Genomic DNA, 14956 nt, shown 5'->3' with positions numbered 1-14956 from the left:
TTTTTTTTTTGCTATTTTTTAAATCTAAATTCCACGATTCTTCGGGTTTCTCCATGTAAAAACGTTGAATAAATATCTGGAATCTTTCACTAATTTTTCAAAATAAAAATCGATTTTAGGTAAAATGGCGTCCAAACACGCAGCAAAAACAATCGACCCGAAAGACTTGTCACCAGCGTGGAAAGTACTTCAATTACAGTTAAAAGAAGAGAAACAGGAAAAGGAGAGAGCTGAAGAAGCTGCCAAAGCTGAGAAAGTAGCTAATGGAGAGGTAGAAGAAGACAACGAGGGATTCACAAAAGTTCAATCAAAAAGACAAAAACAGAAACTGAATCGGAAGCGTAGAGCTCAAGAAGCTTTAGCAGCAGCATTGGAAGTGAAGAAAGTACATCATGATATTCCAGTTGTTATTGAAGATTCTGAGAGGTTTATATTGCCAGATTTGAACCGAGGTAGATTAATATATTTATAGAGGAGAGCCTACAAAAATAATAGCGATTGATTGCGAGTATGTTGGCGCAGGAATGGGTGGAACGACTGATATTTTGGCGAGAATTTCAGTAGTTAATGAAGTGAGTTTGAGATATGCAGTTCATCAAATCTCAAAAATGTTAATTTTAGTTGGGCAAGATTCTTTACGACAAATTCGTAAAGCCGACAGAGAAAGTGACCGATTTCCGAACGGCTGTATCTGGAATTCGTCCGGAAAACATGACGAAAGCAATTCCATTTGATAGAGCTCAAACTGAAATTTCAAAACTTCTCGAAGGAAGAATTGTTGTTGGACATGCTGTCCATAATGACTTCAGGGTTCGTTTCTGCAATAGCATTCTGGCATGTTCTCAAATTTTCAATTGTAGGTGCTCAAGTTAAACCACATTCGGAAGCTGACACGTGACACTGCAAAATGCTCAATTCTAAAGAACATGGCGAAATGCCAAGGCGTAAGTGGCAGTAACTAATAGAACTGGTTGATGAAACACGTTTTTCAGACACCATCACTGAAGAAATTGGCAAAGGAAGTTCTAGGAATTGAGATTCAGAAAGGAGAACACGATTCGGTAAAATTTCATTATTTTAATTCTCAATGAATTGTTTTATTGTAGATTACTGATGCTCGAGTAGCTCTTCGCCTCTACGAATCTGTCAAAAAGCAATGGGAGGCTGAAATCAAGAGATATCGATAATAGTTTGTTCATTATTTTTGTTTTTGTTAATTTTTGTCTGTTTTTGTTATTCGAATCAAAAATTTAATGAAAGTACCATTACCGTTAATGGATTTTAAGCATTAAAAAAAGTCTTCATATTTTATTAATCACAGAGAAATCACTTTATCACAGGTTGTAATAATTCCAGAGTCTCAATGTAAATTTCCAATAATCTCTCTGAAATACCAGTCTTCCATTGAATGATTTGCACAACGTGGACACATGAATTCGAGACTGCATGTCTGAAAATATATATTCTGTTTATAATTACATCGATCAATCTATTCGACTCACACTATCCTTCATATCAATATTTTGCGGAGATCCAACTTGCATTGAAATTCCACATTCAGTGAATTTAACGAAGTTGATCTTCTTCGAATCCATCCGAAGTTTATATGTGTCATAATTCGGGAATCTGAATTTTATATTGGTTTTTTAAGGTGTTTGATTAACTAACTGTTCAAAAGTTCCACCGTATGAACTCAAACTTCTTTCATTATTTTCCACGTGGTAACCAGGCAACCAGTGTGTCCTATATATTGGATTTGATGCGATTCTCTGGAAAAAGTGATTTGTTGATTCAGAAGAATCAACACTTATAAACTCACAGCAATATAAGTGACTAACTCGAGTGCGGTCCATGCTATTATGTCTTCTTGATCTGAAAAATAAGACAATCTCAGAATTCTAAGAAAAAGAACGAACTTCCATATTTGGATTTCCATTTTGAAACTTCATAAATCTTGATTATTGGTAGACTGTACCCTTCCCATCGCTTAGAAATATCCTTTTTCCAATTACGAATTAAAACTTCTGGTTTCTTTTCTTTTTTCAAAAATGGCAAGGATTTGTGAGTATTCGAAAAGAATTTTCCAGAGAGAACTAGTCTTTTCGGGCAAGTTGCAGAAAGTTTCTTTTCAATAAATTTCAACATTTCATGATGCGTCGGGACATCCTTATTTTCAATCAGACATGATTCAATTTCCAGTTTTCGCTGAAAAATTCCATTCAGAAAATTTGAAATTTCTTCCAGAAAACTATCAGATTTCATAATTGTTGAATCTTTTCCGATATCCAAGTTCTGACTTCTGAAATCAGTCATTAAAAACTATTCATCCAAAAACTCAAGTGAAACCTGTATATTTTATTTTCCTCAGCTATCAAATCGATTCTCAGAATCTCATTTGGATTCTGAATTATCAGAAGATTGACTGCTTCCAAAGATATTCCAATTTTCAGAAATGGAACTTTGGCTTTCATAGATTCGACAGCTTCTTTGTCTGCTTGCGAGCATAATCGAACATTATTGCTGCAATTTTTTATTTCTAAATCATTTCTTAAATTATTTTTTAAATTACCATGTCAAAAAGTTTGTATATTTCAAAACTTCTGATTTCATTTCAGCTGGAAGACTCGACCAAGACGTCATGATTGGATCGGAAAATTGAAAAATGAATAAACTTTTCTCACTTATCAAACAAACGAGGGGAAAATCAGAGAATGAATCAGAAAAATCGGTCACTTGTGTAAACAAACACCCATTTTCATACAATTATATTTGAAAAGTTCAAAAAACCAGAAAAGTTTTATTGACAGAAGATTGAGATTCAAAAGAAACAATAAATAGAAAAATAAAAATAAAGTTTTTTCATCCACAGCTTATTCTTCTCCACGCCGCCTCTTGGCCATTTTGTTTCTTGGATCCGTGATGTGATACCAATCCTCACTTTCCTCTCGCATATTCGCATCTTTTGCTTTCGAAGAAAGTACAACGTCTTCAGCTTTGAAACGATGAGACATCCAGGAGGTTCCTTGCAAATCTTCAGCATCCAAATCCATCGTTCCGAATTTCTTCTCTTCTTCGCCTTCATTCTTCACCGGTTCCTCTTCTTTCAACTGAAATTGGATTTTAATTGAAATACCAAATGAATATTTTCATACCTTAATCTTCCGATCGAACAGAATCGCTTCTTGATTCGATGACCCTAATCGATTCTTGAATCTTTCCAACATTTGCATCGTTTGACCTTCTCTTTGAGCATCTTTTTGTTTCACCACGTCCTTTGTCTTCGTTTTGAAGCGCATTTTCAGGTCATGATATTCTTGCATCGCTTCGGAGAGTGTCTCGTCCTTCACCTTCTTCTTTTTCTCTTTCACAGGTCTCAACGCCTTCATATACTCTTTTTGCATGTCTTTGAGCTCCGAATTCATCTTCTCACTGAAAAAATTGAATATATATATATAAATGACTTTGACCTCGAAAACTTACATTTCTTCTCGTTCTTTCGCTTTCTTCTCATCTTCAATCATTTGCTCGTAATCCTCGTCTTCAGCAGCAACTCTCTCATCCATCTGAAACAAAACGTTTTGATATTTTTTCCTATCAAAACAGTCAACATCAATACCTTTCTTTTTTGACTTTTCTTCATCAACTTTTCTCGAATCGACGAAATTGAAGAAGCATCTCGAACAGCATCTTCATCTTCCGGACAATAATTACTCATTTCATCTCGAGTCACAGCAGCTTGTTTCGACAATCCAACAGTATCATTGTCATGAGCGTCGTGAGCGGATTTCGGTTTGTTAGCAGTTTTCTTGTTGAAAACAGCCAGAGCTTCCTCATCTTCATCAGCTTCATCTCCGAAAGAGAGTAAATTCGTTTTCTTTGTCTCCACAACCTTTGGTTCCTTTCTCCGTTCACTCTTATCCTTCTTTCTCTTTTCTCTCGGTTTGATATCATCGAATGGATTATTGTCAATTCTGGCGCCAGTAATCTTATAAAAAGTTACAGGCTTATCTCCTTCTGTCTCTACTTCCGTGATTTTGAGCATATTGAACAGAGTTGGTCCGGTGATTTTTCCAAAAACTGTGTGCTTTTTGTCGAGTTCTGGTGCTCCGCGTTCTCCAATTGTGAAGAAGAATTGAGAACCATTGTCATCTCGACCGGCGTTAGCCATTCCGACGATCCCACGACGATTGAATTTGAGACGTTGATGGAATTCATCCTGAAAATTCGAAACTAAATAAGCATTTTTTAAAAAAATCAAAATCGTATAATTTGGTACAAAATTATTGTAAACTATGCTAACCTTAAACGGATGTCCATAGATACTCTCTCCTCCTGTACCCGAATTTGTTGGATCACCACCTTGTAAGATAAAATCTGAAAATAGAGAATTTCTTTGTAAAAACTGAAACATTTGTTTTTTTACTTTTCACAAGTCGATGAAAACATGTTCCTTTGTAATAGTTTTCCATACACAACTGAATGAAGTTTCGGCACGCAAGTGGCGCTTCTTTCGTCCATAATTCGATTTCAATGTCACCTGCAGTTGTTTCGAGAGTTACTTTTCCAGTTGTAATTGGCTCGTTAATGTATTGATTACTCATCTGTAATTTAAATATCGTATCTTAAAATTGATTTCCTCATTGCTGAAAATATGCACACAGTAACAAACCTTTTCACAGAAATAGAAAGTGAGATTTTTTCAGGCAAGAAATCTTTTTATTTTAAGAATACATGGTACGAATACATAAGCTGCTATTTTCTACACTGTAGACACGGAAAATGGAAGGTTCCGAAGAAGAGAAATTGTGCAATGACAAAAGGAAAATAAATTAAGATCTGGCGTTGATGATTTTGACGAAATCCGGCTTCAAGGACGCTCCTCCGACCAAGAATCCGTCGATGTCTGCCTTCTTTCCGAGCTCGGCGGCATTGTCAGCTGTGACAGATCCTCCGTAGATTATGCGGGTTGAGTCGGCGACCGCTGGAGAGACCTTCTCCTTGAGGAACTCACGAATCCATTCGTGAACTTCCTGAGCCTGTTCCGGAGAAGCGGTCTTTCCAGTTCCGATAGCCCAGACGGGCTCGTAGGCAACGACGATATTGTCCCAGCTAACTCCTTTGTCGACGATGGCTTGAAGCTGACGGAAGTTGACCTGGAATTAAATGAATTAGCTTGAAGAATTATGACTAGTTGAGCTGAACATACATCCTTGGTTTGTCCAGCTTCGCGCTCCTCGAGCTTCTCTCCGATGCAGAAGATCACCTTGATACCAGATTCGAGGGCATGGACAGTCTTCTCGGCAATGAGCTGAAAAAATGATGATAATTTCATTAAATATATAACTTCTTTCTTACGGCATCAGTTTCTCCGAAAACGTGACGGCGTTCGGAGTGTCCCAAGATGACCCACTCGAGGCCAAGATCCTTGATCATGGCTGGAGAGATTTCTCCAGTGAAGGCACCTTTTGGAACTTTGTAGCAGTTTTGAGCAGCAACAAGGACTCCAGCCTTCAAGTGGGATTTAGCATACGCCAAGTATGGTGCCGGTGGAGCTACGACAACGTCGACCGAGGCATTATCTGAAAATAATTTCAATTAAGTCAGTGGCCAGGTTATTGATTATTATACCTGCCGACTGGTTGAGGAAGGTGACGATTCCGTCCACAGAGGCGAAATCTCCGTTCATCTTCCAGTTTCCTCCGACGAAAAACTTACGAGTCATAGTTGCAGCGGGTTCTGAAAGAAAATAAATGAATTTAAGGAATAAGGGAATTCTCTAACAAATAAAATGACGCAAATGACTTTCAAAAGTCGTCGGGAAACACCAATAAACACTTCTCGAAATTAGATCAATACGGTGTCTGATAAGAAAACGAGAAAGATTGTTATTAAATTGAAACGGATCCATTCGAAACACAACACAACAAGATAAAACGAAGCGCGGAGTGGTTCATTCGATTTTTTGGGGGAGAAAAGAGCGAGAAGAAGAGACAAACAAAAAATAGTGACCAGCGTGAAGAAACGGAGAGAGAGACCAGAGTGAAAGTTGGCACGTATTTTGTGATGTTCTGAGTATGAGGCGTTGAGTGGCCAGTGGCAGGAGCAGAGGTTTAACTACTGAATTCATATAAGTGGAGATTTGAGAAGGATTTGAAAATGCATTATTATGATACAGCACACCACAGATTTCGTATGCATTCAGTATGAAAAATATGTCGGCTCGTATTTACGTTATGATCTGATACGAAATGCATTTACTCCATTCCGTTCGAAGAGGAAACCAAAACTGGACAATAACTGCAAGATTTTGAAATTGAAGATTATTTTAACACAGATTATTTCAAACTTTTTTCAAATGTTCTTAAAACTCTATTTCCATTTATAATTTGTGCTTTCTTTCAGATTCGTTTCTTTTACTTTTTCTCTTAGTTATTCGGTAACTGATTAACTCAAAAGGTTTGTTACATGCCGAACAACAAATATGATGTGATTCCTAATCTTCACATGACTGAATTCATCTGAACAAAAATAACTCGAGAAACAAGGCATCAGCTGCAAATTTCTAATTAGAAAATGTAGCTATTTGCCTGAATATGTAAAGCAACTGACTATTTAATCTACTTCTGTTTCTTCTTGTTCGCTCCATTTCTTTCCGCATGAACCTTCAGAAATGTTGTAAAATTATGTCTCTCACGATCAATCATTCCGAAAAATTAAAAACTATTTTTGCCATATAGAATTATTTCTTGATCATAAACTGAAAAACCAAAAATTGACTTGTCAATATTTTCTGTTTACAAGCCCGAGCTGTTAGTTTTCTTGCAGAGACGATAACGCACCGATTCAATACCTGATATGGAATCAAAGAACAACACTCAATTGAGCAAATTTATACTAAAAACCAAAGAAAATCTGCGGAAATGACCGGAAACTTGTATGGAAAAATGATCCATTTCCTGGAAAAAAAGAGACTTTCACAATTTTTGGCAAGATTCCAAGCCGTCCAGTAGAGCGTGTTTTCGTTTCCTTTGGTCAACAATTTTTTTTGGTTTTTTGGCGCATTAGTCAGCTTGCATTCTCTCACAAATGCAGAACAAAAACAAAAAAAAAACCAATTTTCTTCCTGAAACAAAAATTGAGAAAAGGAAAATCCTTTCCATGTTATTTTAAGCTCTTTTCTGCATTGTTCAATATATACATAATGCCGTCATTCTTCAAAAAACATCTATATAAAAGCAACGGTTCTCTGTGTTTTAGTATCAATACCATCACTTTTTTGTCACAAGGGGCTGGCAAACTGCCAACTTTTTGATCTCGTCACCTGATTGTTTTAACGTGTCTTCCTTTTCTGCGTCTCGAGGTATTTATATGTACTTTCGCGCGATAAAATAAATAAACCAAAGCAGATGTATTTCGTAATGAGGATTTTTGTTTGGTTTCCGGTTTTTTGATTGTCTATGAATCATCTCTGACCCACTATTGTATATAACAGATCGTTAAACTCTCCCAACTTTCAGATGTTTTAAAAACAACGTCACTTTTCAATCGTGCTGGAGCCTACCAAAATGCAGATAAATTTATCTGGAAAAGTAAGTCGATTAGCCTTATTGGTTCAAAATTAGTGTTTTTTCAGGTGCTCGTGGAGCCACGCGACTATCGATCATTCTGTTTTCGTGGTGAAGGAAGGGCAAATTTTGTTATCAGTGCTAGACATCGACTTACTGGAGTCAGGTAACATTCAATTACAAAACAGATGCATAATTATGTAAATTTTGAAATACAGAATAGTATGGCGATTCGCAAAAGCTCGAAAAAGTGGTCTTCTAACTGTAAAAGCAAGAAGCGAAATGGTGAACAGTTATATGGAAAGAATAGTCGCTCCATTATTTTATGAACAGTATCTGGTTGATATGAATATTGTGGAGTTTGACACTATAGATGTTCATCAACTTGCCAAGATTCCCAGTCTTCCTGCTAATCAGAAAATTGAAAGATTCGAGGATCTCTTCGATTTGCCTGATGAATACTCATTCCTTCCATTGAACACATTCCAACGAGTACATGGAGCAGTAATTGTAACGAATCCGAAGAGAATGACGTCACTCCAGATGTTGGATGCAACACAACTCCCAATGACTGTTGCTGATGGCAGACATAGTTCAACGATTACGGTAAATAGTACATTTTGTTTTGAAACTTTTGAAAGTTTGAAAATAATCAATAATATCGGTCACGATAAATAAAAAAGTATCGTTTGAAACCAGATGAATTTCAGGTGGAAATCAAGCCCAAACAAGGATTCTTCCAAAACCATAGAAATGCGAATGTTCCTCACTGCAATAATTGCATCCTTCAAGTGAGTATATTAATTGATAAATTCTGAAAATATTGCTAATTCTTCAGATCGAAAAGTCGTGCGGCCAATCACATTTTTCACAAATGTACGACTTCTGTCCGATGGATTTGTTCTCTGGAAACTACTCACGAATGCACAAAGCGATTCATTCGCTATTCTTGGTTCCCCATCGAAATTTAAGAATTTTCATAGATGGAAACCAAGTACATTCTGATGAAAAACCTCTGGAAAAGGAAATATTCTCAGAAACACTGTTTCCTAGAAACGAAGCCACGTCAGATGATCTGATCTCTGCTGTAAGTTGAAAAAAATCAGTTGTTTAATCAAGAGAAATTAATTGAAAGTCGTTTCAGCTGTGTTTCGCCCTTTCTGGAAATCAGTCCAAAAAGAAATTTCACATCCGTAACTCGTCTGTTCTCGGTCAAATCCTTCAAGCCCAAAAAGTTGATGAAATCGGAATAGTTGAAGCACATGCGATTTACGATAGAATGGATCCTCACACCAAATCAACGCTTCTCGATAAATCCTCATTGACACGAGCTGGGTTAGAAGCTATCCTCGGACCAAAATCATCGGAAAATGAAGATTTACAAAAACTTCGAAAATACTTTTTGGCTGCTACTATGAAGGATTGTTCGGTAAGAGGAAATGAGAGGGAAGGACTGATTGTATTTTAAGAATTTTTAGATAATGATATCTCTTCGGTTACTCCATTCTTGCCCAATTCCACGTCGAGATGTAATCAGACTTCCCAATGGCCGTATCTTTGCATATGCAATCAAAATCGTCGACTTGGACCCAAAAACAGCGAAGAATTTAATAAACAGCCATGCCCGTTTCATGTCAGGAGTTAAAATCATTCGATTGGATCAGGAATCCAATGAGAATGAGCGAAAGTTCAAACCATGCGTCTAATCGTTTTTCTGTTGTCTTTTTGTACTTCTTGTTACGTTTTCTTTCTCGCTACTCCATTCGTATCTAACAATTTATTCAACCCACTCATCCTTTCTTGTGATAATCCGCTTTTGTGCAACCATTGTAATCCGTTGAAACATATCCAAAATTCCCCAATATTTCCTGGTCACTTCACAACTTTTCAGATCTTCTCCTGACTTTTTTTCACTGATTGATGGTTTTTGCCATTGCTTCTTTTGCATAATCACTTGTCGTGTCCTTGCCGGTGTTTCTTCTATCGCTACATAGTATAAATCATTATTTTTCGTCTTCAAGTTTTAAAAATGGAACTCGATTGAATCCCAGTAACATTAGTGTAATGATCTTGAATAGATACTTGAGCATTTCAGGAAACTTTAAGTGTAAAAATGTACAATTTCAGCATTCCATAATACCTGAGCTTCCGTCAGAAATTCACTTGTATTTATAGGTGGGTCATTTTTCAGAATCTGAAATTTAATTGCTCAAAAAAAAGTACAAGACAACATGTTCCGTCCCGGGTGGGTTCCATATCTTATTTATTTCCGTCGTCTTTTGATATCTAAAGACAGAGATTTCTATAAAAAAAATATTTTCTACGTGGAATTTCGAAGAAATCGCTACAGTTCATCATATGTTCCCTCTCATATTCTCATTTAGTCTCTTTCATTTTCTGATGCAATATTCTGTAGCCTGACGAAACAAATCATTTTCTCGGTCGTTTTGAAAAATATTTTCTTCAAAACAAATCTCTCAACTCAAAGTTCAAACAATCAGTTACTGGAATCTCTCCCCACGTGGCCTCAAACTGGTGTATCATCGTCATCATATCAAAATGGGATTCCTTTCTTTTTTCATCAATTTCTATCTCTATCTTCAATTATATATGTGTGTGTGTTACTTTTTCTATTTAGTTCCGATCTGACAGTGCGGTTTTGTAGTGATCTATAGTCACAGGGTGATGAAATGGAAGATGGAGATTGCAAAATATGAGAAGAAGGAGGAAAGAACTTGAAAACAAATGATGAAATGAGATTTTCTCACGTAGTGAGATTTATGGGTATTGACACGGTCAGCTTATGTTGATGATACGGTTTGCTGCAGAAAAAGAAGCCAAAGAGTGCTGTAGGGTAGAGACAACAAGTGTTTTCAATGATAGATATTCATAAACGATCTCTACTACTGCTCAACATAACAGGAGCCAACGATGCTATCTCAATTTCAACATTCTCTTAACATTTCGGAAAAGACATTTCCATTCTTTATATGAACTCTTCTGTACAATCCAGCAGCATTTTCAGGCTACTTCGATATTAGAAGAATCTCAAAAAATGACTTCCCTATCACAGTTGATCAACTAATCATATGTTCCGTGATGTCTTTCCCTAAATAACTTTACCTTTTTCTTCCCCTCGTGTTCTCTTTTACACTTTCAGTTTCTTCTTAACATGTCTTTTGTATTTTCTCACGTGCTACATCTTCGTTTCTCTGAGTCTCCGAAACTGTCGAGTCAAAGTTTGATACGGTTCCTGCCACGTCATCAATCCATGTTCTCACTAGGAATTCAGCTACCCGAGAGGAGTAGAACAACCCTTGGTCTTTGGTGAAAGAAAGAGAAAGAAGAGACAACTAATTACAGCTAATAAGATGTTTTTCATGGTCTACAGTAACCCTTGGTCTATCAGTTTCAGTTTATCTTCTATAAAAATACAATGTACTCTTCCATCTAGCCTATCAATTGCTCCAGATGTGTTATCAGTAACTGACCAGCCAACGGTCACTCTTGGTTTGATAAGCCAAGTACCTATTTCAGTACGTCAAACTGACAGTTTCGAATAGAAACTTGTATACTTCTTTTGAATATCGAAAAACGCCTTTACAAAATGTTTTTCGAAAACATTTATGGGTGACTTCTTTTCTTCAAAAATTGAACATCCGTCAGTCTACTACTGATAACATAAGGGTCATCCAGAAACAAGATCACAACATTCCTATCGACCTTCTGAATCTGGTATGATGGTCTGATTCTTTGTCATCTGTTTATCAGTTTGTTTTCGAGTTCCGTTTCAATAAAAAATGGCTGTCGTCGAGAAAGTAACCAGTTTCATTTTAACGATAATACAGTTTCATTTCCATTTCATCTGATCTTTCGGACGAACTGATTCGACGGACCGCTCGTGATAAGACCATCTGACCTGGATGAAATGAGAATTCTCACCCCTCCCACTTTTTAAAACATATTCTCATAGAATTCTGTCTTATCATTACATTCTGTGTGTGTGTGTGTGTAACACTTGCAAGCTTCCTATTCCTTCTTCTTGATTCTTGTTTTCTCCCTTTCTTATTCATACTTCTCACACAGAATCAACCTATATTCATTATTTAGATGAGCAGTAGGATTACGGTATCTCCAAATCTTTTGTTCACCAAACCAAACCATCATTCTTTTTGTTTTTCTCTTTTCTCTAAAGTGGGCAGATTTTCCGTGATCATTTCATCATCATCAATTCACTTCAACATTCTATTTATTGCAAGTCCAATCTCTCCTCTCTCTCTTCTGCGAATGATAACGATGGTGTCCATTTTCGATGTGAAAATGATAGATTATATCGGATCGAGAGACACTCAAGACAACGAGACAAATCGGCAGCGTGTCAGTCTAACATCCCATTTCTTCCCATCAGAAGACAGTCCATCAGTCAGTCAGTGAGCGCGTTCCCATCTAGTTTTATTGGCCTCGTTTCTGTGTATTTGTTTGTCAATAGTGCAGACTGTCTGACATTAAAAGACATGTTTCTAGAATATTCTATCATGAGTTATTATCATTTTATTCCTAAAATACAGTTCTTGTTTTTATGAGTTAATCCTAGTTGTTCTGTCCTTAACACTGTAGATTCTAAATGTCTCTTAAACTCGCTCTCTTCACATCTTGACATCGTGAATACCCTAGTGGCCACAGTTCATCCAGCTTCCCTCTGCTACAGTTCTAGTTCTATATTATTCGTTTTTTCTTTCTTTCCGTGTCCTCTCTTTTTCTCTGTTTTTCTCTTCTTTCCCTCATCAAAAACCATTTCCAGCTTTTCCCCTCTCCCATTTTGTGCCACGTGCTTGCCACGCAGGCGAATGCATCAAAAGAATCAAAAGTATAAAAATCTGCCACACTATTTTTCGCCGCCAACGAAGAAGTCACTGAAGAAGTTTCCTCGATAGTATTCAGATTTTGACCTGATTCTTGAGAACAAGAAATTTGAAACTCTTAATTGAATTGAAAAAAGCAATAATGAGGATTCGTATTAGAAATGTTGAGCAGGTAATTCTCTCTTCTGTGTCTTCCTCTTTCTGAAGAAGATCAACCGCAAAAAGAAATCACAAAACGTGACAATAACAATTATAAAAGTCGTCTCCGATATCTGATGTCATAATACTTCTTATCATGACCATCAGTTGTGAGACGATCTTTAAAGATGAAGATGAACAAAACACGTTTCTCTGTAGTCGGCCTACATAATACAGAGGTCCCTCTCGATAATGGGAAGAACAAAAATCGAAAGATCAATATTGATTGTCAAGAAACCGGGCGAAAAAATTCTGCAAAAGCATTGAATCAAACATACAGACGATAAACAAAACAACAAGTAGATAAGATTCCTTTTTCTCAATTCCTTGTTTTACAGGTCAACCAACACCTCCGCACCGCTTATCTGTGTAGTACTCAACCATCAGTTGCTCCAAAAACAGTTCTAGCTCCACAGCCTAGACCAGTAATTGTCGATAACGGAGAGTCAAGCAGATATTGGGTTGATCCAACGAGTTAGTTTTTTTTTCGTTTTTCAAAATTGCGTCTTTCGTGGAAAGCGTGGAAAAAGTAACAAAAGTTTCAAATGAAAAAGCTATTGTTCTCAATACAAAATCAATAAGATTTCCCCAGTTTCAGACCACATGAGACTGCCAAAATCATTGGCCGCTGCTCTATATCAAACTCAAAATACCCTATCAAAAAGATCAATTGGAAATATGGAGAAGCCGAGTTTTCAGCCCAAGAAAGTGCTCATTTTGAGTAAATTGACTAGATATGAATTCGAGAAAAAAGTTCATAAAGGGTGTGATGATGATCAATTGGCTACAATTGTAAGTTGCTAGAAGTCTAGATGATCTTTTTTATGTTTCACTTTTTCAGCTCAAAAAACGTGGATCTGACTACAATCGTCTTCTTTCCAAGCACAAAATCCATCATTCCTATCTGAATACACTCCAACGGGAACTAGAGTAAGAGCTCAATTCGTGAACTTCTTCAATCTCAAATCTTTCAGAAATGCCGGAATCGAATCTCGTCTCGTTCGTCGTTTTGGATACACTCAAGAAGCAGTCGACTGGGCGGACGCCGTGTTTTCTGCTGGTGGAGATGGAACTTTTCTGATGGCGTCTAGCAAAGTTCGCACAAAACATAAGCCAGTCATCGGAATCAACACTGATCCTCAAGGATCTGAAGGATATATGTGTTTGATGAGAAAACTGCCAGAGGAGAATTTGGCTGGAGCACTGAAGAAGTTGTTCCATGGAAACTTTGAGTGGTTGTATCGTCAAAGAATCCGTATCACAGTTACTGGAGATGATGGAATTAGTGATGCAATTGAATTACATGATCAACAATTAAATAGGGATCCATCAACAGCACGCTGGACTGACAATCCACGTAGTCCTGCTAGAGAAATTGATGTGGAAGAATGTATGTCACTGTCACCACCTGTGTAAGTTGATGTCGTTCAGATTCAGACTATTTGTATATGAATTTTCAATTTTCAGAAAGAAAAGAATGATCTCTGAATCTGACAAAGTAGTCGTACCAATTGAAAAGGAGACTGTCGAATTACCGGTTCTAGCTCTCAACGAAGTTTTCGTTGGTGAAAGTCTTTCCTCTCGGGTATCCTACTATGAAATCGGTCTTAATGAAGAACAAATGCTGAAACAGAAGAGCTCTGGAATCACAATTTGTACTGGAACGGGATCAACGTCTTGGCATTTCAATATTAATAAATTAACCGAGCAATGTGTGCAGGATTTGATGAAAATTGTTGCGGAACACTGCAATCTTCCACAAATTCCACATGCTGATAAGAATGCGGTCAGCGAGATTTGTACAAAGTTCAATCAACAACTCATCTTTGATCCGGATAGAAGACGTAAGTTCGAAAAGGAGTCTTCTGACACAACTTTCAATTTGATTATTTTCAGAACTCGCGTTTTCGGTTCGTGATCCGATTTTCAATGCCACGTTCCCACCAACTGATCCACGTGGATTTGCCGACAAAATCCGTATAAAAAGTCGTGGTTATGATGCTCATCTTGTTATCGATGGTGGTATCTCTTATCGCTTCAATGATGGATCAGAAGCAGTGATGGAAGTTAGAGATGAAGATACACTACGCACAGTTGTGTTTCGATGAATATAAATTTACTGGAATTGCATGTAATGCCAAAACTATTATGCCTTAATTTGTACTATTTATGTCTCCCTGAATAAATCTGTTACTTCACAACTTTTCAAATCTAGCGACCAGAATTTATATGTTGAAAAAGTGATAGACAGGAAAATAGAAGAAAGTGAAAAGACGGGCGTATTTACAAACAAAGATGTGAGAAAGAAGCGATAGAAATCTGAAAACAATG

General features: G+C 36.9%; 6 protein-coding genes across 6 annotated transcripts; 3 read left to right on the top strand and 3 right to left on the bottom strand.

Moving 5' to 3' along the window:
- Window positions 1-124: 124 nt before the first annotated feature.
- On the top strand, window positions 125-1187 carry GCK72_006596 (uncharacterized protein; the record flags this gene model as incomplete). The annotated part of the gene is made up of 6 exons (XM_003113778.2): window positions 125-426; window positions 473-572; window positions 622-810; window positions 861-944; window positions 993-1061; window positions 1107-1187. The coding sequence occupies 6 exons, from the start codon at window positions 125-127 to the stop codon at window positions 1185-1187; spliced, it is 825 nt and encodes a 274-aa protein (XP_003113826.2).
- A 173-nt stretch (window positions 1188-1360) lies between these two features.
- Window positions 1361-2640, bottom strand: GCK72_006595 (uncharacterized protein; the record flags this gene model as incomplete). Its single annotated transcript, XM_053725695.1, has 7 exons — window positions 1361-1450; window positions 1503-1626; window positions 1669-1769; window positions 1820-1872; window positions 1917-2299; window positions 2347-2520; window positions 2570-2640. 7 exons carry the CDS (start codon window positions 2638-2640, stop codon window positions 1361-1363), a joined length of 996 nt encoding a protein of 331 aa, XP_053589889.1.
- A 230-nt stretch (window positions 2641-2870) lies between these two features.
- GCK72_006594 (uncharacterized protein) lies at window positions 2871-4601 on the bottom strand (the record flags this gene model as incomplete). The annotated part of the gene is made up of 6 exons (XM_053725694.1): window positions 2871-3107; window positions 3153-3429; window positions 3481-3563; window positions 3617-4216; window positions 4301-4374; window positions 4424-4601. 6 exons carry the CDS (start codon window positions 4599-4601, stop codon window positions 2871-2873), a joined length of 1449 nt encoding a protein of 482 aa, XP_053589888.1.
- A 228-nt stretch (window positions 4602-4829) lies between these two features.
- GCK72_006593 (uncharacterized protein) lies at window positions 4830-5722 on the bottom strand (the record flags this gene model as incomplete). Its single annotated transcript, XM_003113850.2, has 4 exons — window positions 4830-5153; window positions 5207-5308; window positions 5356-5579; window positions 5629-5722. The coding sequence occupies 4 exons, from the start codon at window positions 5720-5722 to the stop codon at window positions 4830-4832; spliced, it is 744 nt and encodes a 247-aa protein (XP_003113898.1).
- A 1843-nt stretch (window positions 5723-7565) lies between these two features.
- GCK72_006592 (uncharacterized protein) lies at window positions 7566-9271 on the top strand (the record flags this gene model as incomplete). The annotated part of the gene is made up of 7 exons (XM_053725693.1): window positions 7566-7589; window positions 7634-7731; window positions 7784-8171; window positions 8276-8356; window positions 8404-8652; window positions 8710-8994; window positions 9044-9271. 7 exons carry the CDS (start codon window positions 7566-7568, stop codon window positions 9269-9271), a joined length of 1353 nt encoding a protein of 450 aa, XP_053589887.1.
- Window positions 9272-12569: 3298 nt separating this feature from the next.
- Window positions 12570-14733, top strand: GCK72_006591 (uncharacterized protein; the record flags this gene model as incomplete). Its single annotated transcript, XM_003113389.2, has 7 exons — window positions 12570-12599; window positions 12964-13099; window positions 13224-13417; window positions 13467-13555; window positions 13600-14037; window positions 14093-14469; window positions 14522-14733. 7 exons carry the CDS (start codon window positions 12570-12572, stop codon window positions 14731-14733), a joined length of 1476 nt encoding a protein of 491 aa, XP_003113437.2.
- Window positions 14734-14956: the final 223 nt, after the last annotated feature.

The sequence above is a fragment of the Caenorhabditis remanei genome, chromosome II (assembly GCF_010183535.1).
Source record: "Caenorhabditis remanei strain PX506 chromosome II, whole genome shotgun sequence".
NCBI classification, from domain to species: domain Eukaryota; kingdom Metazoa; phylum Nematoda; class Chromadorea; order Rhabditida; family Rhabditidae; genus Caenorhabditis; species Caenorhabditis remanei.
Note: the sequence above shows the minus strand (reverse complement) of the source record. Positions and strands in the feature narration are given on the sequence as shown.